We start from the raw sequence: 22246 nt of genomic DNA on the forward strand, positions 1-22246 counted from the left end.
TCTAAACAATCTCAGTAACACAGCAACCATACCCACAAATGGTGAGGGCTGCCACCATGAATGCCTGAATCCCTGCTCAACCCCTGGTTTATCAGTAGCCCACAACTGCTACAGAACCTTGTTCTGGTCAAGTTTTTGTCATAAAACAGCACGAATGGCTGTGACAACCAGAGCAGCTTACTTGGGTCCCTATTGATTAAGCTCTGCAAATTAAATTAAAGTAATTTCTTTCTGTAATTACTTGGGCTGCAGATCCAAACTAGCTTAAGGACCTGAATCATAATCCAGTGTAAGGTGAAGCATTACAGAGCATTATTTGCTTTCTGAAGATTTCTGTTTTGTTTTGTCACTGCTTGTCACTTTACAGGGCTAGGCCCCAGGTCTTCAGGCACATGTAGATGCCCAATTTCTGAGAGAGGATTTGAGACTGAACGCATGCTGCTATTTGTAGGCAGTTCGGCAGGGCAAAACAAGTGCACTGTTTTCTTCCCTAAGATATCTTTTCCTGATTTAATGACACTTGCTTTAGCAGTTTTCCTGCAAGTTTATTTACATAATTATGCTCTTTTGTGATACATTACAGCTTTCTGAACCCTGATTGATTTTTATTTTTTTTTAATTTTATTTCTAGTTTCACATGTGCCATTTACGCTAGCAGACCTATTTGAGGAATTGACTTTGTGTCCCAGAAAAGGCCCAGAATATTCCTCTCTGTGTTTACACCTACTGCTCTGCTCTTCCCTTCCCTGCTGTGCACTGACCTGCTGCCCTTGCCTTCACCGTGCTGTGGAAAACACATTGGATTATGAATTCCTGGCACTGGAGACAGGGAAGTAGAACAGAGCAGTGTGAGGAGTTAGTGTCTTCCCAGAAGACAATCTCTCATCAGCAGTGTCCCAGACAAGTGAAACTTTTCTTGTCCCTGGGCAGAAGTAACTGCCCTCTGCAATGACACTTCCCCATATTTGCACAAAGTAAATACCCTACATTTTCAACAGGAGGTGCATGCTGAATCCTTAGCGATACAAACCTGCATTGAGACCTGCTTTGAGTCACGTGCATGTTGTTCAAATCAAAACCTAACACACAGCACTAAGTCCTCTCTGTTGCAGCCCTTTATAAATGAATAAGTGTCTTTAAAAATTCTTGCTAAACATGCTGTGGGCTGGTGTGAGACTGCAAATTGCTCTTTCTGGTTCAGCTGCAGATCATGGTTCTTGCCCAGAGCTGATAGGGTGCTCTGTAATTAACTGTGCATGCACTGTGCTTTATTACTGAAGCAAGCAAGCAAGCACCTCTGCTTCAAGAGCTTCTGTCCACAGGCTCTGTTGTGATCACACACTTATGGTGGTTAGGCTTGTTACTTGCTGACCAGGGATTCACATTAGTGAAGTACATTCAATTTTTGCAAGTGTAATGCCTGAAAGGGAACAAAGACTACCTTTCTCAAGAGCTCTTCAGTCCTTACGAGAAAAGGGCAGGGTAGCCAAGGTATGGCATGTACATCTTCTAATACATGTCTATGAGCTGCACTGCAACTCCCTTGGACCTGAAGAGCCCTGTAAACAAGCGCTAAACTGACTCATTGCTTGGAGATGTTAACAAAACTTAAATTTCTCCCTTTCTTCCTAATTTTTATCCTTTAAGACTGTTTCAGAGCAACTCTGGGAGCAGACACCAAACCTCAGCCCCCTTGACTGTAAGGCCAATGCTGTCTGTCACTGGGTACATAACAGGGTTTCCAACTGTGCATCACTGCCTGACACCAAGGAAGGGCATGGGGAATATTAATACCTATGGGATCCAGGCATCTAAATCCTGGAGGCAGGTCCAAAAAATCTCAGCTATCACTTGCACATGCCCCATTCTTCCAGTCCTTCCCCCCCCCCCCCCCCATCCTGCATTATTTCTCTTTTCTGTAGCCTGAAAAGCTGAGCCTGTAATGGAAAAGGGACAAAACACGAAAAAAATCACAAATCCTCACACAGCACCGGGTTTAAAAAGCACTTCGGCACTGTGCAAGCTGTTAATAAAATACTGCAGCCACATGCAAATCTCCAACAGCAACCCCCCAGCCGATCCCTGCTGCCAGCATCTCATCTTGCTGTCTAGTGCAGAGCAAGGAGGACAGGAGACTCCCTCGGCTTACACACGCCCACAGAATTAAATTGTAGCTCTATATATAGCTCCCATCTCATGCAAGGAGTGAGGCTTTCACAGACGCCCACGCTGTGCTCGCTGCTCGTTTATTTTTAGCATCAGTTGACAAGGTTACCTGGATGATTCCTGCCAAATAAGAATGAAATGCATTAAACTGTACACAGCTAATTAGTGGTGACAGCTATCTTTTCTTTGTGCCTGCCCCTGCCTTTCTGTCTCTGGAATAAATCTGTGTCAAGTCTTCCCAGCCTTCTGAAATCAGGGCAGTTCCCTGATTTCTAGTTCAGCAAGTGTGGGTTTGAGCACAACTGGAGCTTCATCAAAAAGCCTTTATAATCTCCAGGTGAATTTAGGCTAGCCTCTAAACTGGGCTCAGTTAAGTATCTTCCTAGTACCCTTCTGCATTAGGGCCACTAGTAGTTTGTACATACACACACACTTTTGGTCAAAATCAAATAAAATATTCCCCGAAGTTCTGTGGATTCAGTCCAGTTTCCCACTGAATCTTTCAGTCTGGAGGGCCGATGCTTTTCCAGTTAGCAAAGTTGCACTAAGCCATTTCTGTGAGGAAGTGGCACTGGACATGCCATTGTTGGGAAACGGGGCACAGCCTTTGTTTCACCAATAGGTAAAATTTTCCTTTGTGATTCCTCTGTGTTGAACTGTCACGCTCTATGCTTTCAGGCTGCAAATCTGAAGTGCTGTTTGCTTTGTATTGTTCTGTCTCGAGCAGCACTGTGAACTTCACGCTCTGGTACATGAGGCTGAGGTACAAACCAGGGTCTAATCTGGATGTGCATTTATCTACGTCTGCAGTTTCTGGGCAAGTTAATTCAAAAATGCCTTTCTGAGAACCTCAGGGCAGCAGTAGAACTACAGAATTCCAGATGTGGTAAAGTACTGAATAAAGATACCTATTTTTCACTTTACATTGCCAAGAAACCTTGCCCCAGCATGGTCCACTTACCCATGCCAAGATTCTTCATTGTGGTAAAGATCAGTTTTAGGTGCTCAAGTTTTGGTTCCTCTCTGTGTCCATAAAACCATCATTGTTCCTGTCTGACTCCTTTTATGCCCACATTTCTGTATCTGAATTCCTGTCTCCATAATCTTTTCAGTGCTGCTTAATGCATCATGTCTACTTATGCAAATATCCAAGGAGGTGAAACAGAATATGAAGTGAAAATTACAAGTATAATCTTTTACAGGAATTCATGTTTTCATTGAAACATTAAGTAATAATGGAGTGTCTTTAACTGTGGTTATACAAGGCGTACTTGAGAAGTACCAGCCACCCAGGCAGTTCAAACATTAACTTTCTAAACAGTCAGTTATCAAATTTTAATTAAACAACCTTTTCCTGCGTCACTCTTCAGTCTAGCAACTATTTTACTCCTTCAGGTTTCAGCTTAAACCCCTTCTAGAACAAAGTGAGTCTGTAAGGCAGAAAGCAGTTACTGCAAATAATCGTACTTGCAAATGTCTTTTCTATCTCTTGACACAAAGAGCTCTCAATTCACTGAATTCCATTGAGGGCTTATTATCTGCACTGCGAACACATAATAATGGGAACCAAGACCTGTTGGGAGCCCTGTTGCCTAATGCACAGTAGAATATTGCAAGTGCACACCATGGCCTGGGGCACTGGGGATGCATGAATTAGTAAAAGAAAACGCTACTGGAAAGGGGCATCTGTGGAAAACAGAATACTGCCATTTCGGATGGAGGAGGAGGGAGATGTGCATGTTTCCATGGCAACAAGTGGCAGACTAAATTGTCTGGGAGCACAAAATATAGGAAATAACACTTTTCGAAAGCATCAATGGACATAAATGAATACTTGAATCTGTACTCATGCTGCTGTCAGTCAATAATAAATCTGAAGACTGTGGACTTGCACAGCTCTAACGGTACAGTCTGGCCCAAAAGATGTAACAGAATTCTTCAATCTCTCTTTTGAGATGGAATGAGTGGGAAAGTGAAGAAAAATAGGGATTTTGGCTTTGACTGCGTAAACACTCATCAGCATGATAGCAGAGAGTTGGTTGTGTCAGCAGGTCACAACTACTGTTGAAATACATTACAGCCAGAACCATTTAAAAAAATACACCAATTTTGAGAAAATGTTATTCTTTTGTCTTCCCATTTTGTCTCCCTAGTTACGTAGGCACTATCATTTAGTATATTTTGCACATTACATACATCAGCACAGCTTTCCCTCCAGAGTACAGAGCTAGGCTGTGTTAGCTGTGGGACTGAGGCAATTTAGTAGACAGCTATAGACTTTAAAATCCCTACAAATGTGCTGAAAAATATTGATCTTGAAAACAACTGCCTGTTTACTTGCCATTCTTATGCAGACAGCCATATAACTACTGACTAATCTGCCCATACAATATTCTTTTGTGCCAAATTACAGGTCTATAGCCTGATGGTACATGTGGGTTCATAGCTGAGCCAGCAGGTCCCATTGCTCTTAACACTGTGAAGTGTTACTGGTGCAGCAGCAGCAGCTAGGTAGGGAAAAATCATACAGAGAACAGACATTTCTATTGGAACCCATTTCCCGTTCAGTACTTCACACCCGCGTGCTAAGCAGGACGTTCCTTAGCTATAAACTTCCAAGTTGTCACAAAGAGACTATGCTGCACAAATACCAGTAAAATGAATGGATTTAAAGACCTCAAAATCCCATGCAAGATTTTCACTCTGCCCGGCATGGTTACACTTCCACGCTACTGCCAGGTTGTGCTCTGAGTGGGGACTCCGGGGTGGTCTGGGTTTTGTGGGACGAGACCTGGTCAGAAACTCCAGAGGGGTGTCTCTAGGGCTTTGACTCTTTGGCCTTTACCAGTACCCATTTTTACTGAGCTCTGCCTTTGCACATAAGTGCTGGAAGTTGTGTGGGAGATTGCTTCCAATCTGTTTTGCCATTTCTGGCTATTCCAGCAATCTCTGCACCGTCTGTTCCCCGAGATGTGCTGAATCTTCCACGAAAGGAGCTACATGAAAGCCTGTCTTATAGCACTTGGAACAAAGATGGCTTTTAGCCATCCTTTAGACATTACCAATGAGACTAATAGACTGCACCACAGATTGCTCTGTAAGACCATAGCAGACAGTATGGAGGCTTCCTTCTCTGCATTTACCTGCAGACAGTACATTTCCTAGCTTCTAGTAATACCCTTTTCTTCACCAGTAGAGCATTTCCTTTTTAAGTCCTTGTACTGACACTTGGCTTTAGGTATTCCTCCTTTAAAATAATTCTTCAGGCTCATTATTAATCAAGCTAAATGTTAAATGAGAAGAAAAGGATAAAGCCTATAGTTATACCACCTGAAGCTGCAATTCTGCTGGATCTTTGACACTAAGAGAAGTCAGGCTGTATTGAAAAGAGGTGTGACCTAGGCATTTCAGCAATATGAGGTGTGGCTGGATATGAGATAATCTTCTCACTCAGTGAACACTCTGTGATGGTCCAACTTGGTTTTAAGGATGGAGTGGGGGAAACCATTTTTTGTGTATTTTAGAGCCATAAAATTCGGTTCCTGGCCTATGAAGACATCTCACAAGTAATTGGCCAAAATACTGGAATTAACAATATAGGAGTGCAGCTTGAAATATTTCCTTGAAATGAATACACAAGGCTTGCCATGGTCAAGACGATAAAGGCCATGGTCAAGGTTCATGACGCTTTCCTTCCTAAGATGACAGGTATTAATGCGGCACATCTATGACTTGCTGTGCCTGTAACTTTTGGAACTTAATGCAAATCGTAATGTCATATTTTCTACTTGTATGGGTTGTACATGTTTTTTGTGACAGGGACTGTCATCTGCTCTGTCTTGTGCTGTCACTGGCACAATGCTCTGTTCCCTTTTGGCTGTAAAGTGCTACCATGCTACAAAAAGCAAACAGCAATCACTGAGTCTGAGGAAGGTGATTATTCCATCTCCAACATTGCAGGGGCATCATGAAGTGCACCCGGAATCTAATATATGTTCATTGAGCAGCTTGTTTCTTAGCTGAGGGCAAGTGTGGTGATGGCAGTGATGTTTTCCTCCATAAACTCTGGTCCATTAGGACTTGTGCTCTGATCCTCTGATCCATATGCGCACTTCTCATTCCCTGTCCCCTGAGGTAAAGTTTAATCAAATGCACACACATGAATGAACTAGCCTAAATATCAATAAATGTTTCTTTCAGGAGACGCTTGAAATATTTAATATTTAATAAGCCTTGAAAATGAACTTCTGTCCGTGTTTCTCAATTTGATTCCAAGCATTTTGGCGGCAAGCAGTGCTCACTGTCCCAGTGTGGGCAGGCGCAGCGCAGATTATTTGACAATCCACTTTGTCTCATCTAAAATATTCATGTTTGCAGATATCCAAATGTAGCTCTTAAAAAAAACACACACAAAAACCAAATGGTGCTGTCTGAGCTTCACAGTTACCTTAAATCTTTGCTTTAGGCTACACACCACAGTAATGCTATTTCTGTCATAGCTCTACCCTGTTGCCCTGGTTACTGATCAAAACCAGACCATCCCTGCAGCGGGACTTACACAAACACCTTACCCATGTGAGGGCGATGCTGCTGAAGTTACTACTTCCTTAAAGCAGAAATACAGCTACCAATGCATACAGCAGCTTTGCCTTGTTCAAGTAAATATGCAGCTTTATCCTCAAATTCAACTAGTGCTGACAAAGCAAAATCAGGTTAATAAATAATTATTATTTTTATTAAAGCACTAGCCTTCTTGGAGGACCTCAGAATCTTGATTATGTCAGTGGAGCTGCAGGTAGGTTTGGCAGAATTTTGTCTCCCACATTGACTTCTTTCTTGTTTTTTATTGAAATCAGGGGAATCCTGACTGAAGAGGGACTTAAATTTTTTTTTTTTGTGACTGATTGAGAGCTGAAAATGTGCTATATTAGTTTGTGTATGATTTACTGCAGGAAATGGACTTGGGGGTGGGTGACAGTGTCTGTTCTGATGGTACTCAGAGGACACTCCATTGTAAAGGGAGGTTCCTCCCTGGTTTTAGATAGACTTACTTTGAGAGTTTCATTTCAATTTGCTGCCGGATTTCCTGTCTTTCTTCATCTGTTCTCCTTGGGAAAATATTCCGGTCTTCCAGTTCCTGCTTGCTTGGTCTGTTTCGTAGTTTTACCGCCAGCAGTTCTTTCTTGCATTTTCTTGGCAAAGTACCTGGGACATGCATAGAAAAGAAAGTTATTAGAAAGACAGCTCCTGGAGATGAAACATGAACATATGAGGAGCGGGAAACCTACTGAGTGACAGTGGTATGTATGTTAGTGTGCTATGTGCAGCTGTACACATTAATATAAGTAAGTAGAACTACAGTTGTGCAGGGCTTAGACCAGACAAAACTGCTTACAAATGCAGAGGCATCATAGTCCTCTGTTATCTTTGTTATCCATTACAAGTAAGCAGTGCTATCAGGTGAAAATTATTTGCAGCTGAGACATGATTCATGTCACTAGTTTAGAAGTCAAAGGCTGTGCATCTTGCCTCAGTCTTCTGAGCATCCCTACAGCCCAGAGCAATCCCTATTTCCTGAACCGTTTAGTGGTTCCTTTGCAGAAGGACTGAATCGCTCAGTGGCAGGAGTGGCGAGGACATGTACGCCTTCATCCCTGGGTCACCAGGCATAACCAGGAATAGATAATGGTAACTGAAACAATTGAAGTTGTTGCTTGGCACGTGTGTATGTGTGTGCACATACGTATATATATAAAATGTCATTCTGGTTTTCTGTCATTAGAAACTAGAAAATCAGAATTGTGATACGACACTGTGTGTAAATAAATGTAAGCCATTATGTATGTCTACATCCTGTCCAGTGTGACAGTGTATCATAACAGAATTCATTTAGAAATCAATACTGTACTGTTGACATTAGGCCTTTCCCTCTGAAGAGAGCAGGGGCAAATATTCCAAGGAATGAAAGAAAAGGCCAGGTTTTATGATGATTTGCAGAATGCTGTCAGCTTAATTGGGCATTTGAGCAATAAGAGACAAAAATACTTACTGTGATTGCATGACCTGTTGTGCTTATTGTAAAAATGTAATAACACATGTTTTCCATCAAACGAGACAACCTAAAACACTGCCATTACAAAAAAACTCCTCATAGAAGAACATGCAGCAACTGTTTTGAGTAGGAGTCTACTGCTCTTTAGTGTGCTGGATGTTGAGTCCTTGATGCTGCCCCTCTGATGACATTAGAAACATCCTTTCACTCTTGCAAGAGGGAACTGTGTTTGAACGTAGGCGTTTCTTTATCTCCGGTGTAGCTTTTTAGACTTCATCAGGCTACATAAATGAAAATTGGACTCCTGAGCTTATAAAACCATCTTGCCATGTTTGTAAACGTATGCAATAAAATGACTGTAAACTTAAAGCTGCTTACAAAGCAGAAATCCATCTTTATTTTCAAATGCAGATTGAAAGTCTGAGGTGCTGTCCATATTTGATGAGGGGTAGATTGCTTGTGATGTGGGAAAAGAAGTGGGAAGTGCTATTAAAACCAGTGAGCTGCTGAGTCATACTGGGAGGACAGCAGTCTTCCAGCAAGCATGTTACAGGTAGGTTGTAAGCAAGTAAATTTACACCAGATCCCTGCACACCTCTGCTGTGCTGTACTGGTTCTTCTGGTGTCCAGTCCAGGGCTCCATCAGAGTCTGAAAATTATCACTGCAGAGTAGCACCAGTCAGATGGGGTTTAGAGTATTGTCAGGGTATGCAGGAACTACAGTTAAATCTTTGTATTTGGTTCACCTTGGAGCATGGTGTGTAATAGGAGGTTATTTTGTTTTGGTTCCTTTTTACTTTGAAGTGTGGGTTTGTTTTTTTTTTTTAATTTAATGCTTCACCTTTTCTAGAAAAGGTCACCTCATTTTTAAAGAAAATGACATTTAATTGGTATTTTTGTTTGGCATTTGAGATAGGATTAAAGTCTATTTTTTAAAGGGTGCTCTGGAGATTGGCAAGATACTAAATCCTAAATAGATTCTCATTCCTAAATATTGAGAGTTTATTTGCTAGGGATCTGTGGGCTTACATTATTATTATCACTATCAATGTCAAATTTCTTTATGCAGAGAGGAGGATTCTATACCACATCCAGACATACATGTTGGGAAGACTGGGGCAGAGAATAATTATGGTCTCCCTGTGTGAGCAGGACAAGTCTCTTGACAGTTGCAGTGATCTAAAATTAAACTTTTTAGAATGCACAATCAGCTCAAAACCCCACTTAGAGTCTAAAAGCTGTGCCCTTGTTTAGCACCTTCCTGCTAATGTTTTCAAGGATGTTTTAATGCCTGCTGCAAACATTAATTAAATCAAACCACGCAGCCCTCTGAAGTAGTAGGTATACATTTAACAGATGGGTAAAGAAGTTAAATGATTTGGCTGCTGCCACACAAAGCCTTCTGCTAACTGAATATATGACTCCCATCAGAAACATCTGGCTCACGAAGCCACAGGCTTGGGACTCTGTCAAGGTTTTTCAAGTCTCCACCTCACTGGAATGGGTGCAGAGTGGCCGTTTGCAGTGCTCGAGCCGTACAGCACAGGAACCAACAGAATTCCTTCTGGAAATAATCTTAAGCACGTTTGGGGCAAGCAAACTCCCAGGTATCCCTGAACATGTTCTCATTTTCACCTGTAAATTTTAAACAGGCAGTAAAAGGAATTTGTTCATGCCAAGAGATTGCTGCAGAAAGGCTGCACATACACATTAAGCCCAGCGTCTCCAGAACATGATAGACACACCGCCCATGTGCTGGCCATCTGCACAGTGCATTTGCAGGCAGTTTGGTGCATCGTGGGTGCACTGAAAGCAACATGTGTGTATACTGTAGAGGACATGCATACATCTCTGTCCAGAACGGCTTTGAAAGAAACAAGGGAGATCTACATGTGTAGTCAATACTTTTTTTTTTTTCTGAATATGCACCCTAAATTGTTGTTCTCCCATTCATCAGTGACAGCTAAGGTATGAGCATGCAGGACTATCCCTACTCCCTCCAGACTGTTATAAAACTACTTGCCATACCATACTGTCCCTGATCTTTGAACTGTGGGAGGGCAAGGGCTAGAATCACAGTGATTATTTGCTCAGATGAGGTCAGGGCTCATTTTCTGCTGTCCCTCACCTCATTAAAAGCCAGCTGAAACCGATGCTCTACAGGTGAAAACTGGACCTTTTTCTAAGAAATCAGGTTTTGAAGCTGGTGTGGGGACATGGGCCTAAGCTAGCTTAGTGTATGCTCGAGAGGCTTGTGTTTCAAAGTGAGATGGAACAATGCAATATTTTACTTGAAACAAAGTAAAATGAAGCTGCTGTTGAGGGCCTTGACTACTCCCAGGCTGCTCCGCTGTACACTCAGAAAGAGTCTAGTACTTTGTGAAATTAAAAACACAAATCATATCTAAAAAATCTCAACTTTAACCCAAATCCTGCTGTTGTATTAGAGGAATGGAGAGCATATAACCCACTCAGGATAAGCTGTGCTCACTTCATCCAGATGTCTGGATTTCTAAAAGGCTTATGCTATAGCCACTCCCCAAGGTCCATATGCACTGTGCACTGATTAATCTTTAGGGTATTTCACCAAATAAAAATGCAAGAGATCTGGATTAAGCTGATCCGCTAGTCTAAGGAGCCGTTGCCCATGCCTGACCAGTTGGGTTATTTCCTGAATAATAATACTTGCACAACAAAGTGGAAAGAGGGAGGTGATGTTACCCTCTTCAGGAAGACATGCTGGAAAACAGTGTAATTCATCCATTTTCATCTCGACTGGCCCAGAGATAGGCAGTTCTGTTATTCTACTTCCACATATCTGATGTTTCATTATTAATAAACAAATTAAACCAGAGAACAAAGGAAATAAAGCCCCAGACTAGTTTTCCCTACATCCATTTTCAGCACCCTAAGGCAAATTCCTTCTTGATTACTATCTCAGTGGAAAGTGAACCTGCAAATACCTTATTCAAGTATTTTCTTCCTAAGGGTTATTTTTCCTGGTCAGTAAGGCATGTTCAATGCCAGTCTGCCCCATGACCAAGCTATCTCAGGCAGGATCTTGGCTGTGGCTTGTTTCATGATTTATGACAGCTCAGCTAGGTCAACAACATATGCTTTGAAAATTCACACCCTTTTCATGCTTGGTCTGCAGGTTCCTGACAAAAGTTCCTGTTTTCATTCCGTTGAATCATATTTAATTTCCTGTATGTTTACTGTTCTTTCTATCAAGCAAAAGGCAAATCCTAATACTGCATGTTGATGGAAAGACCTTGCTTGTGCTAGTTACTGGTTGCGAGCTATATGCTAGTTACGTTATTTTTTTGAACTCATGCATGAGATTACTAACTTGCCTGGTGTTTTTAGAGGTTTCAGAGTATGATTTATTGAGTAGGGTGCTAATGGAAAGGCAAGGTACAATTCCTTGCTTTTTCCAGAGTTATCTCTGGCCTGTACCAGTCTCCCGTAACTGTTCTGCATCGCTGTGGCAATGGCAAAATTGGTGATGTACTAAGGCAGTGCACTAATTGTAAAGCAACTTTGGATTAATGAATAGTTTTACCTCTTGACTTGCAAATCAGCCCATAAATTTTAAACTGGAAAGAAACTGAACTTTTCCAGGGAATTATGCTGTTGCTGTCCCTGTCACTACTGCATATCTTGTTCCTCTCTGAAATGCAAATGGATGCATTTGAACGAATGCTGGCACAAGCAGTGCCACCCAGTGTCAAGACCAGAAATGCTTTGCTTATGTCCCAGCTTGCACTGAGTATATGGGCCCTGCTGGTGTCCCCAAAGCTGCTGTCTCCTTGGGGGCTGAGGTTATACCACCCCACACCAGGACTTCCGTGGTTTAAGCGACCGTGTTGCCCCAGCTTGCCTTGTAGCTGTCCATGGCAGCCTCCTTAGTCATCAAACAGCTGAAACTTTGCATGGCCTGGGGTTTTGTTGTGCCACTAAAATGTGCCTGAACTTGAACGCCGGCAGAGTAAGCGCCAGGCTTATACAAGAAACCAGGTCTTTTGTAATGCATAATTACAACCTGCAAGGATAAGGCAGTCCACAATGAACTTCACTCATTTTAAATAGAATGATCTTATGCATAAAGCTCAAGTTGTCTGATGACTTGGGTAAGTTTTAGGGGTGTATGGAACGCACTTCTTGGTGCAGAGACTGAAGTTGAGGTGTGAAGAGAATTTAATGCCAAAGAGTGAGATAAATTAGTGAGATAAATTAATTATGAGGAAGAAGGCTGTGTAGCTACAAAGAAAGAAATGAGAGAAAGTTCTTCCTAAAAACTATTTTTGTTGAAGTTGGAAAGTGTTTTGCATGGAAAAAGAGGTTGTATTCATATCTGGGGCCTGTTTATCAAATGATAAACTATCTTCATTTGCTGTCTTTTCCCTCTGTGCACATTTGCAGGTAAATACTAATCTGTATATAATCACGGCACTAGCTCATTTCCTAACAAACTTTTGAGTTTTCAGCCTTTCAGATAAGCATCTAACTGTCTGTCTACATATGCACTTCTATTACTAGCACACCATCACAAGAACCGAGGAAGCAAATCTGTCTGTGGTTCTGGCCCTTGACATTTTAAATTTTGGTTATTAATCTTACCCACTGAAACATTCAAGAATGTGTTCATTCCACATCATTACATTCACTAATTAGTCCTATAAGCTTTTCCATCCAGCTTTTGCATCAGTTGGTCTAATATTGCCCTATAAAATTCACTGCATTTAAACCATTCTTATGCCATCATCAATACAGCAACACTGTTGCTCAACTGTAGTAAACAGAAATACTTCAGAACTCTAACACTGTGGAAAGCCCAAGAGCTGCTTCTAGATATCACTGAAATTTGTACAATAACCAATGTCCTTCTAGCATCATAATTTCTGTCTTCACAGACAGTGAATAATTACTTGTTAAATATATAGAGTATTCATCTTCAACAGTAAAATATTCAGATTTGGTTTTAAGAGCAGGGGATAACATGTTTTTTGCTTGTCTGCCTCTAGCTCTTAGCATTTAGACCAAAGGAGACCACTTTTATCATCAGGAACAACACACAGTCAGAAAAAAATAGGTAGAACTTAAAAGGTGATTTTTATTTTTTAAGTTATCCTTAAATGCACAGCAGTTATGCAAGGGTTTCTCTTTTGTCCTATCTCAGTAGTATGTTCTGTTACCAGGTATCTTAAGACACAGGAGTAGAATTCACATGTCCTGTCTGCTGGCTCATACTTTCCAATAGGCACCTTTTAAAATTCATCCTTGATCAGTTACAACAGTTATTTTTTGATGAATTTTTCTCTGCCTGCCTTCTTTGAATGCATTGATGAAGAGATGGAAGGATTCATTTTGGACTGAATCTTTGTGTTGCTAACAGGGAAACGCTTGAATGAAAAATAAATTTTCTAATGAGAGCTGATTATTTTGCCAAAGCCCACTTAAATAATTGCTCAGGATTATACAATACAGTCCCCATATGTCTCAAGAAAGGGTAAAATGGAGCAAAGGGAGAAGTAACTTTCTTCTTTAAGATATTTTCTCTGGATGTTTGTCCTTCCTAGGTTCATTGGTCTCTTCCACTTTTACTGTACCATCACTGCACTGGAATAATAGTTCTAAAATGGGATGCTTCCAAAGCATCCACAGCATGGCACCGGGTGTACAGAAAGCTTTGCCTACTGACACTGAGATGTGTCTGCAAGTGCTGCAACTCATATATAGTAGTACAAAGGGTACATAACTAATTGAAAGGGTAAAGCTTATGGATTCATTGACTTACCAACACAACTCTGAACATCATCTTAGCATGTGGTACCTACCAAGACAAACATGATCACTATCACTGTAACTCAAATTTAGTTTTTCACCAGGATTCCTTGAAAAAGTTGATGTGACAATAGAGGAATTTATACTGCTCAATATTTTCTGTTGCATGCTGCCTTGTTTAGAGGATTCTGTTAGGCTACGATAGTATATCTTTATAATATAAGAAGTGAGTTTCCTTACCAGAAATAATGGAGTCATTCAGAACTTCCTCATCCTGATAAAAAACAGAGTCTTCCTTGAGCTCTGAGTTCATGATCATGTTTTCTTTGTTCTCATCCGACTCTTTAGCTGAGTTCCGCTTATTTTCTGAATCACTGCTGTAACTCAGTGAGTTCTCCTTTTCCTTGTTGCACTCAATGCTAGATGTTCTGGATGGACGGACATCCACTCTTTTTTTTGGAGAGCCTTTGCTTTCTCTTCCATGGAAGCTGTGGGTAGAAGGTGCACAGCCCAGTTTTTACAAAAGCCTATTTTATTGCCACAGTAGGAACTTATCATTATATGAGAATGAGAAGAATGTCCTGTAGCTCGTAAAGGCCAGGGCAGAGAGTTCAACATGGGATGGCATTCTCAAGACTGTGTTGAGAACGGCTAACGTGGATCTACTTTCTTATCTCTGTCACAAAAATAAGCTATGGAAGGGTAGTGACTAATGTATTTCTTTGACATATAGCCACATGCTATACTGTACTGCTTAAAAAAAACCACAGCATGTCCTTTTAATGTAAAACATACATGGCATAAAATATTACCATTCTGATATTTTATGATCATGACAAAGGTTTAACAGGGCCTGGAAATAGTATCGTATGAATCTATTCCCCGTGACAATAGCTGTTATGGACTTGAGAAATGTTACCAACTTAACTCCAAAGCTCTATGATGGAAAAGGTTATCTCTGTCCTCCTTGAATACACAGGAGGGCTTATAATGAAAACCAAAGTACCCAATATATTCCCACACAAGCATTTGTATTAAAAATGGATACCGTATATGCTCATGTATAAGCCAAGAGACATGAAATAGTAGCATTTCTCGTAGGTAGAGTACCGATATTTATAGCAGGATTTGCCTTAGCTACTCTAGGTTGGTATCTTGTGGGGACATTTTCTTCTGCAATAGGTCAAGGATTATCAAATGATTCTACCTGTTTGAAAACCTGCTTCCATGTCACAGTAGCCTCCTTATAAAGGAAGAACATGAAGTAAGTGCTAAATTAAGCACCTTAACCAGGGATGGATGTTCAAAGTAGTGACATCAAAAGGAAGGCAAACCCAAGCTATAGGAATAGATAAAATGCTAATAATGGGGTAGGGACATTTACCAAGAAAAATGATTTAGTGGAATGACTCTCCTCATGCACCCATGTAGCCAATAGGCTGTAGGTACCTGTCCTGCCGGTGTTTGGTGGCTAGAGCCCTGTGGAGTTCTTCAATGACTCTGCTGGGAGGTAAAGGCAGGTGGACGGCAGCCAGGTGAGGGGAACCGGTTGGTGTTGTTACCTGTCCTCTGACATGGGGATCTGAACTTTTCTGGCCAGAGGGATGGAAGAGGGCAGCTTGTCCTGAGATTTGGGAGGAACCAACAATGACATAATTCTTCAGGATGGTGGAAGGAGGCGATTTCATGGCTGGGTCATCTATTTCGCTTCCTGCTGTTGAGACACAAGAGGGTAAGAGGTTGTGCTGCTTATTTTTTTGCACACAGTCTGGACTGAAATTCATTTGTTGTGTTGAACAGAGGGAAATGGTGATGTTTTGTTCTTGCTAGGAGGTAACTGGTCAAGCTGAGTAACTGTCTGAATTGAAAAGGCTCATAGCACACAGATCCAGATCTTTGATCTAGAAAAATAAATGCCTCCCCCATTTCCCCTCTTTCTCACAGTATCAGATGCCCCTTTTTCACAGCCCACCAATGCATTCTTGATTACTAGTGCTGTTCCTCCCAACTACCAATGGCTTGTACTACAGAGGCTTTCCAATCTAGCACTTTCTCTTCTGGACTCTGGCAGACTGTATTAAAATTTATGCATGTACTGTGGTTCTCAGTCAGGACAAAATGTACCAGTGTCTATTATCTGCTCCTCTGTGATTGCTGCACAGCTTAGACCTCTATCTTTCATATGCCAGTTGAGAAAATGCCAAAATCATTGTAATATGAGGATAATGTTCGCATAACAAAACTTGCCAAATGAAATCCAAATGAAAGATGTGGTATTGGGCATGAAGAAGAGAAAGAAGGGTGGGGAAATCTAATCTTTTTTTACACCCAGATTCAGATTTTTTTTTTTATGCCATGTAAGCATTTTATCGGAAATTAGACTTTGATATATACATTTGTCTAGCACCTGAATCCAAAACACAGTGAACATTTCCCTGGCTGTAAATGTCATAGTTTCACGCTCTTAAGATAACTGAACATGTGGCCTGAAAAAGATGCTGATAAGTTTTTCTGGTTTTTGTTCTGCAGTTCTCTTTCCCTTTCCCTTATACCCCCGACCCAAGTCTCTGGCATATGGTGGTGTTCACCCCAATAGCTCAGCCTGGGCATAAAAAGGCAATGCAAGTTCTTTATACAAAAGAGGATTTTTTTTTCTCTTGTTGCCACCTAGTGTTTTAAACTGACACAGCTTGTACAGCTTTGTACAAACTTGCTTTCACAGATAATTTTTGTTTTTTCACTTACTTTTGAGATAAATCCTTCAGTTCATAGCAGAGAAAAACTTCTGCTCAGGCAAGGATTATCCTGAAATGCCCATGTAAAAAGGACTTTGTTCCTATTAGTAGAGTAACTTACTAGAAAACTGGAGAGGACAAAAGTAGGTTTAAATATTAGCTTCAGTTATTAAATATTTTCTCTCAGACCCAGCATCCTGCATCATGAATTACCAACTTCATGCCTTTTCTTAAGTTCACTGCTGGAAATCTGATCCAGCTCCATAAGGGTAGCACTGTGAACAGAGCTGGGCATCTGAAGGTTGGAGGGCAGAATTACTGAGGACAACAGCAAGGGCACAAGTGGGAAGGAGAGCTCCTGTAGCCATAACCAAAATCAAACATTGAAAATTTGAGAGTGATGACACTTAGCCTGGTCTCTTTTGCACATTTTCTGGGTGAGGAGGGGAGCATCCTTCAATGAGGAGAGTTACATCCACATTACAATCCTCTCTCTTATTCTAAGAAAAGTCTAACTTATTTTTTTCATTTTTGGAAGGCATCTTTGCACATTTCTCTCCCTCCAACTCAGAACCCTAACCAATGGCCAGAGCTTCAATCATCTCTCTATACATTCAGGAGATGGGTCAAGCTAGTCCAAAAGTTACCCTATTTAAAACCTGAACATGTCTGAAAGCACAGGGGCGTTTCTTCAAGTGTCTACGTGCTCAATGTGCAATGTCTTGGCAATGAGACACCTTCCCACCCTGGAGCTCCTCCTGCGCTGATCAGGATGGCTGCTGTGGCCAGGACACAGCCAAGATGTTTTTTTGGCACTCAAGGGGATTTTGGTTATGTGCTACTGTGGAGATGCACAGAGGACTTTTGTGATTTATCATTGCCTATTGCATGAGTCTGAGGAGATGAAGAAAACACCTCTTAAGTTTCTCTATACTGCTGCACAGTGAGAGAGGGTGTTCGTGTTTTCTCAGAGCAAGAACCTGGGGTTCAGCTCAACCCTAAAGCAGGAAGGGAGGAAACTTTGTTTTATCTTTATACCTGCTTGTTCCTGGAACGGGTCAAGGGCCAATTTTGTCTTCATTGCAGCTTGGGCCAATATTGAGAGTTTCCTTAGATCACACCTTATTTGTCCTAATGACAGCTATTCAAGTGAATAATCTTGCAAAGTGATGTCTTGGCACCTTGCCCTGTTTCCCCTCTCTCTGTGATTAATTGGTGCTTGGCTTATTCCTGAGTCGTCTGCTAACAGCATCTCTAATACTGCTAAGGGCAAAAAACTAAACACAAAAGAGCTTTTCAACCTCTTCATCTTCCTTTTCTTTCATAATCACTCTTTGTTTCTCTCTTGCCATATATTTCCATTCCCTTTCACTCATTAGATAGTATTTGTTTAGTCTTAACATACCACTGCCTCCACATCCACACAAAAATAAACAAATGTATAATCACTATTGAAAAAAGAGTCTATAGTTTTTGGAGTCATTGAGAAAACTATGAGTTGTTCTTTGCTATAAATTTAGATGAGAATGAAATACCAAAACTTGGAATATCTTGGATGTTAGAGAAAGGTATGGTTAAGCAGCAAAACATCTAGACTCAGAATGCTGTGAAGTGCCTCGTGGAGCTGTAATGTCATTACCTTCTATGGGTCAGGTTTTCCAAATAGCCCACATCTCATGCAGATCATGGTCTTCTCATCAATTGAGCAAAGTCAAAGAGGTGTCCTGGATGTGCCTGTTCATGTTGCAAGGTGGAAGGGGCATGCTAGAGCCTGACTCATAGCAGAGAATGTTGAAGCAATCTGAACAACAGGTCCCAAGAAGCATTATGATACCATTTTGAATCCAGCTCCCACTTAAACTCTTATGGTTTTTAAGCATGGACAAAATATGGATATTTTTCTTGGGAAATAAATACTTGTAATTTTCCTCAAAAAGACTAAAAACCCCAATATTTTCTATTTTCTGGGTTTCTGACAACCCCAGTTGTCAGATCACAATCCCCTCTGATATTTTGTTCCACGGTGACTTTGAAAACCCTATTGTTTGTGCCAGCAGATGAGTGTGGATGCAAATCAGGGCTGAGATAATGGCTGTCATTTAAAAGTTTAAATATCCAACAGGTCTGACATTTAGATGTCAGGACTTTATTCTAATTTGCAATAAGGCCCTTTCAACTGCTTTTACCATATGTAGGGGCCCTAAAATTGGAACAAACTAAAATCATACTCACTTTAACACTCTTTCTGCTGTGCCAGAATGTTGGAAAATGTACCACTGGCAATACATTAGAAAGTCAGGCCCAGAGGAATTGCTCTTGAAACATTCAATGAAGTCTGGCACGGAGGATTGCTTTGTGGAAGCCACATGTTTCACTTACGTGTGTTCTGTGTAACTAGACCAGATTTCGTAAGTCTAGTTTAGACCTACCCTAGAGAGCAAACCTAGAGATGGAAACCTCTACAGAACCTATTGACTTGCACTTGGTTTTGGCTGTTGTACTGTTATGCAGTAGGAGTCTAGGTAATGAAAACATTTAAATCTTCCTTGTGTTTTATGGCATATCGATATGATCATCTGATTCAGCAGATGTTTGTAGCTGGTTTGATTTGTTTTACATGGTTTTAGTGCAATAGAGTCACAACAAATAATCCCCTGCGAGATTCAGATATGTGAAGTACAAAGATTAGTGCATTGTTGTCAGGCAACTGGACTGCTCAGTTTATGGAAATCGTTAGCATTCTGTTCACTCAATAGAACTAGCCTGATTCACAGCAGTTTGCAGCAATAGGCTTAAAAAAGGATGTAAGAAAAAAAATTACATGCTGTGCTGTGTGGGCGAAGAAGACATGAGGGGTGGGAAAGTCTTTACTGACCAGTAATGACTAACCTGTTATGCTCCTTGTGATTTTGGAGATTGACTTAGGTGGTGGAGCTGGGAGCAACGGAGGGCTGGGAAGCTGTGCTGGGTTTCTTTCTGTCTGTTTTTGGGGGGAATCTGTAGATTCAGATACAAGTAAGGCTTGTGAACTGTCTTCAGATGCTGGCAGACTGGCATCTTCTAATTCTTCCGTGGGTGCTGAAGGTTTCTTGGCTAGTAGGAAGATGAGTAAAATTAATGGAACATGAAGTTAATAATGATAAGCTAGGGGACAATGCCAGGAACATTCAGAAAAACAGAACACATGGCACACGGCTAGAAGCATTTCTTTTCCATAGTGAAAATAATTATTGTGTGAAATAGCCAACCAGTCAAGGCAGGTAAAGAGTAAAATGTATGAGGATATTGAAGAAATGTTAGTTTTGATGTTCCTGAGAAAAATGCTGTGCTTCCCTTACTTCCCTAAAGGCTTTTTCCATTTCCTTTATCTTTTTAATAATGAAGACAGCAAGGTAAAGCAACTTAGTAATGAAGACAGCAAGGTAAAGCAACTTGTGAGAACTGCAGTGAATTTTCTTGCAGCATGCAGCTGCAGTGGCACAGTTACTGAGTGAGTACTAGTCTGTGCTATGAACACACAGCCACAGGACAAAGAGTATCAAACCAATAATATTACATGAAAGCTGGCTTTCCAATTGTTTGTTGTACACATTTATTTTCACAATTTAGTAGTTATCTTATTTAACATGTTAGTTCAACTTGCATCCCACATCTTCACTTACTGTACCTGATTCCAGAACTGTTGAGTCTTTCCTGAGCTTAAAATTGATAACCAAGTAAAGCCTGACATAAAAAAGATTTGCCACTGGATCTCAGCAGCTAGTGTGGAACAGAGAATTGGTGAAGTACTTAAGAAAAAAACTTCAATCACCAAAGCCTTAATTTGAGATGGTGAAGCAGTGCTCATTTCAGGATTGTCTCCTGAAAGATGGCAAAAGCACTTAGCTCTTAGAAGTTAGTGCAGGCTGAATCACTGAGCACTTCATCAAATTGACCTGGCTGTGATGAGGGCAGAGAGGAATAGATCCAGAAAGTTGAAGCAGGACATAGGTGGCATTTTGGTGATGAAGTCCAAAATTAACATCCTTGAATCCTGCTTAGATACCAGCTGACTCTGGCAGTGCTTTAAACTTGCACAGTGCCTCACTGATGACTTTCACACTCTGTTACATGTCCTGATCTCTGCCTTGGCATATGTGGGGACCCACAGAGAGGCTTGAGCCTGACTGATCCAGGATCCCAGCCACGGCTAGGCTCTCTCCAAATTGTATTTCCAGCCCCTGTGGGCTCAGTAGTAGCCTTGAGGGTTATTTTGTCTACCCTAGCAGATGAAGCACTCATCCAACTGTGTTTAAATCTCACCTCATCGTGAGAGGTCCAGACTGCTTGGGCTGAATAAATGGCAAATCCCACTCCTTTTAGCATTCTGAATTGTTTAAGTACCTTTCCCTCCAATCGTTCAGGGCATCTCCTAAAAATTCACAGCAGTGGGCACCCACAGCTGCCATGTCACAAATCTTTTCTTGGCTCAGTTTTACATCTAGTTTGGAATACAAACTCTCTGTATTAATAAGCATTCAGCATCCTTGTGTTCAGAGTGCAAAGGGAGGCACCAGAGCACTTAGGCAGTTGGAAACAATAGCATTGGCGAGATAATAGCATTTAATTTGTTGACAAACAGATTAATGAATATGCCTAGAAGAGGAGGAATGAGTATTTATGGTCCAAAAAAGACAGGAAAGTAGAATAAATATGCATCATTAACAGGAATTCTTGTGAAATTTGGCTTGATAGGAAAGCTGCCTTATGTGATAGTTGCCTGAATTATAGAAGGAAATAATTTTCTTCTAAATATCCTCTAGGGAAATGCTTTGTTCCAAGCTGACATCACTTTGTATTTTTTTGTGCCTATTGCATAGAAGACAAAAAGTGCAATAGAGGAAGAGAAAAATTAAGTCACTAATGGGTTACATTACAGAAGGATCAAGAGCTCTAGTAGATGTTAGTAGATTGATAAGAAAATTAGTCAGGTTTGAGTGCGTTCCCCTGGGTGGAGTGATACTTTCTTCTGGCAGTAACTTCACTGAAATCAGTAGACCTCCCTGTGACATGAAGTGCTGTTTGGCACGGATGCAGCCATAGTGGTACCTTTCCTATAGACAAAGTGGATCTGAAACACACTTGGCCTCCGGCAAACAGATTTTTTTGTTTTTGAACTCCATCCTGTTCCGAGAGTGGTATCACGAAAACCAACTGGCATTGTGGACTGCCGTCTAAAGAATGTCCGTTTTAGATTCCCTGCAAAGAATGGTTTGCTTCTGGTTTTTTTTCCCTGTGGTTGTTTCTGGTAACAATAGCACATGTTTGACTCAGTCTGAAGGCAGACATGAGTTTTGAATACACAAACCCATTAACAGGTTTCACACTGCAGAGTGAATATTATCCTGCTGAAAATACTCCAAGTGCTCAGCACTAGACTCTGCCAGAGTAGCTAATTATTCATGGAGTGCCACTTGTCAAAATGCTATCTCACTGCTAGGTAGAAATCCTCCCCTTGGGACTGCCCCCA

The 22246-nt window shown here is 41.1% G+C and overlaps 1 protein-coding gene across 1 annotated transcript in view; it reads right to left on the reverse strand.

Moving 5' to 3' along the window:
- Positions 1 to 22246, reverse strand: part of PHACTR3 (phosphatase and actin regulator 3) — a 110922-nt gene that overhangs the window by 20279 nt on the left and 68397 nt on the right. Inside the window, exons 5-8 of the mRNA XM_082007317.1 lie at positions 19627 to 19830; positions 15452 to 15716; positions 14243 to 14490; positions 7218 to 7371 (exon numbers count right to left, since the gene is read on the reverse strand). Of these exons, the coding sequence (XP_081863443.1) occupies positions 7218 to 7371; positions 14243 to 14490; positions 15452 to 15716; positions 19627 to 19830 (871 nt within the window). The remainder of the gene's footprint in view (positions 1 to 7217; positions 7372 to 14242; positions 14491 to 15451; positions 15717 to 19626; positions 19831 to 22246) is intronic.

This window comes from Phaethon aethereus (genome assembly GCF_964289735.1).
Source record: "Phaethon aethereus genome assembly, chromosome: 16".
Lineage (NCBI taxonomy): Eukaryota > Metazoa > Chordata > Aves > Phaethontiformes > Phaethontidae > Phaethon > Phaethon aethereus.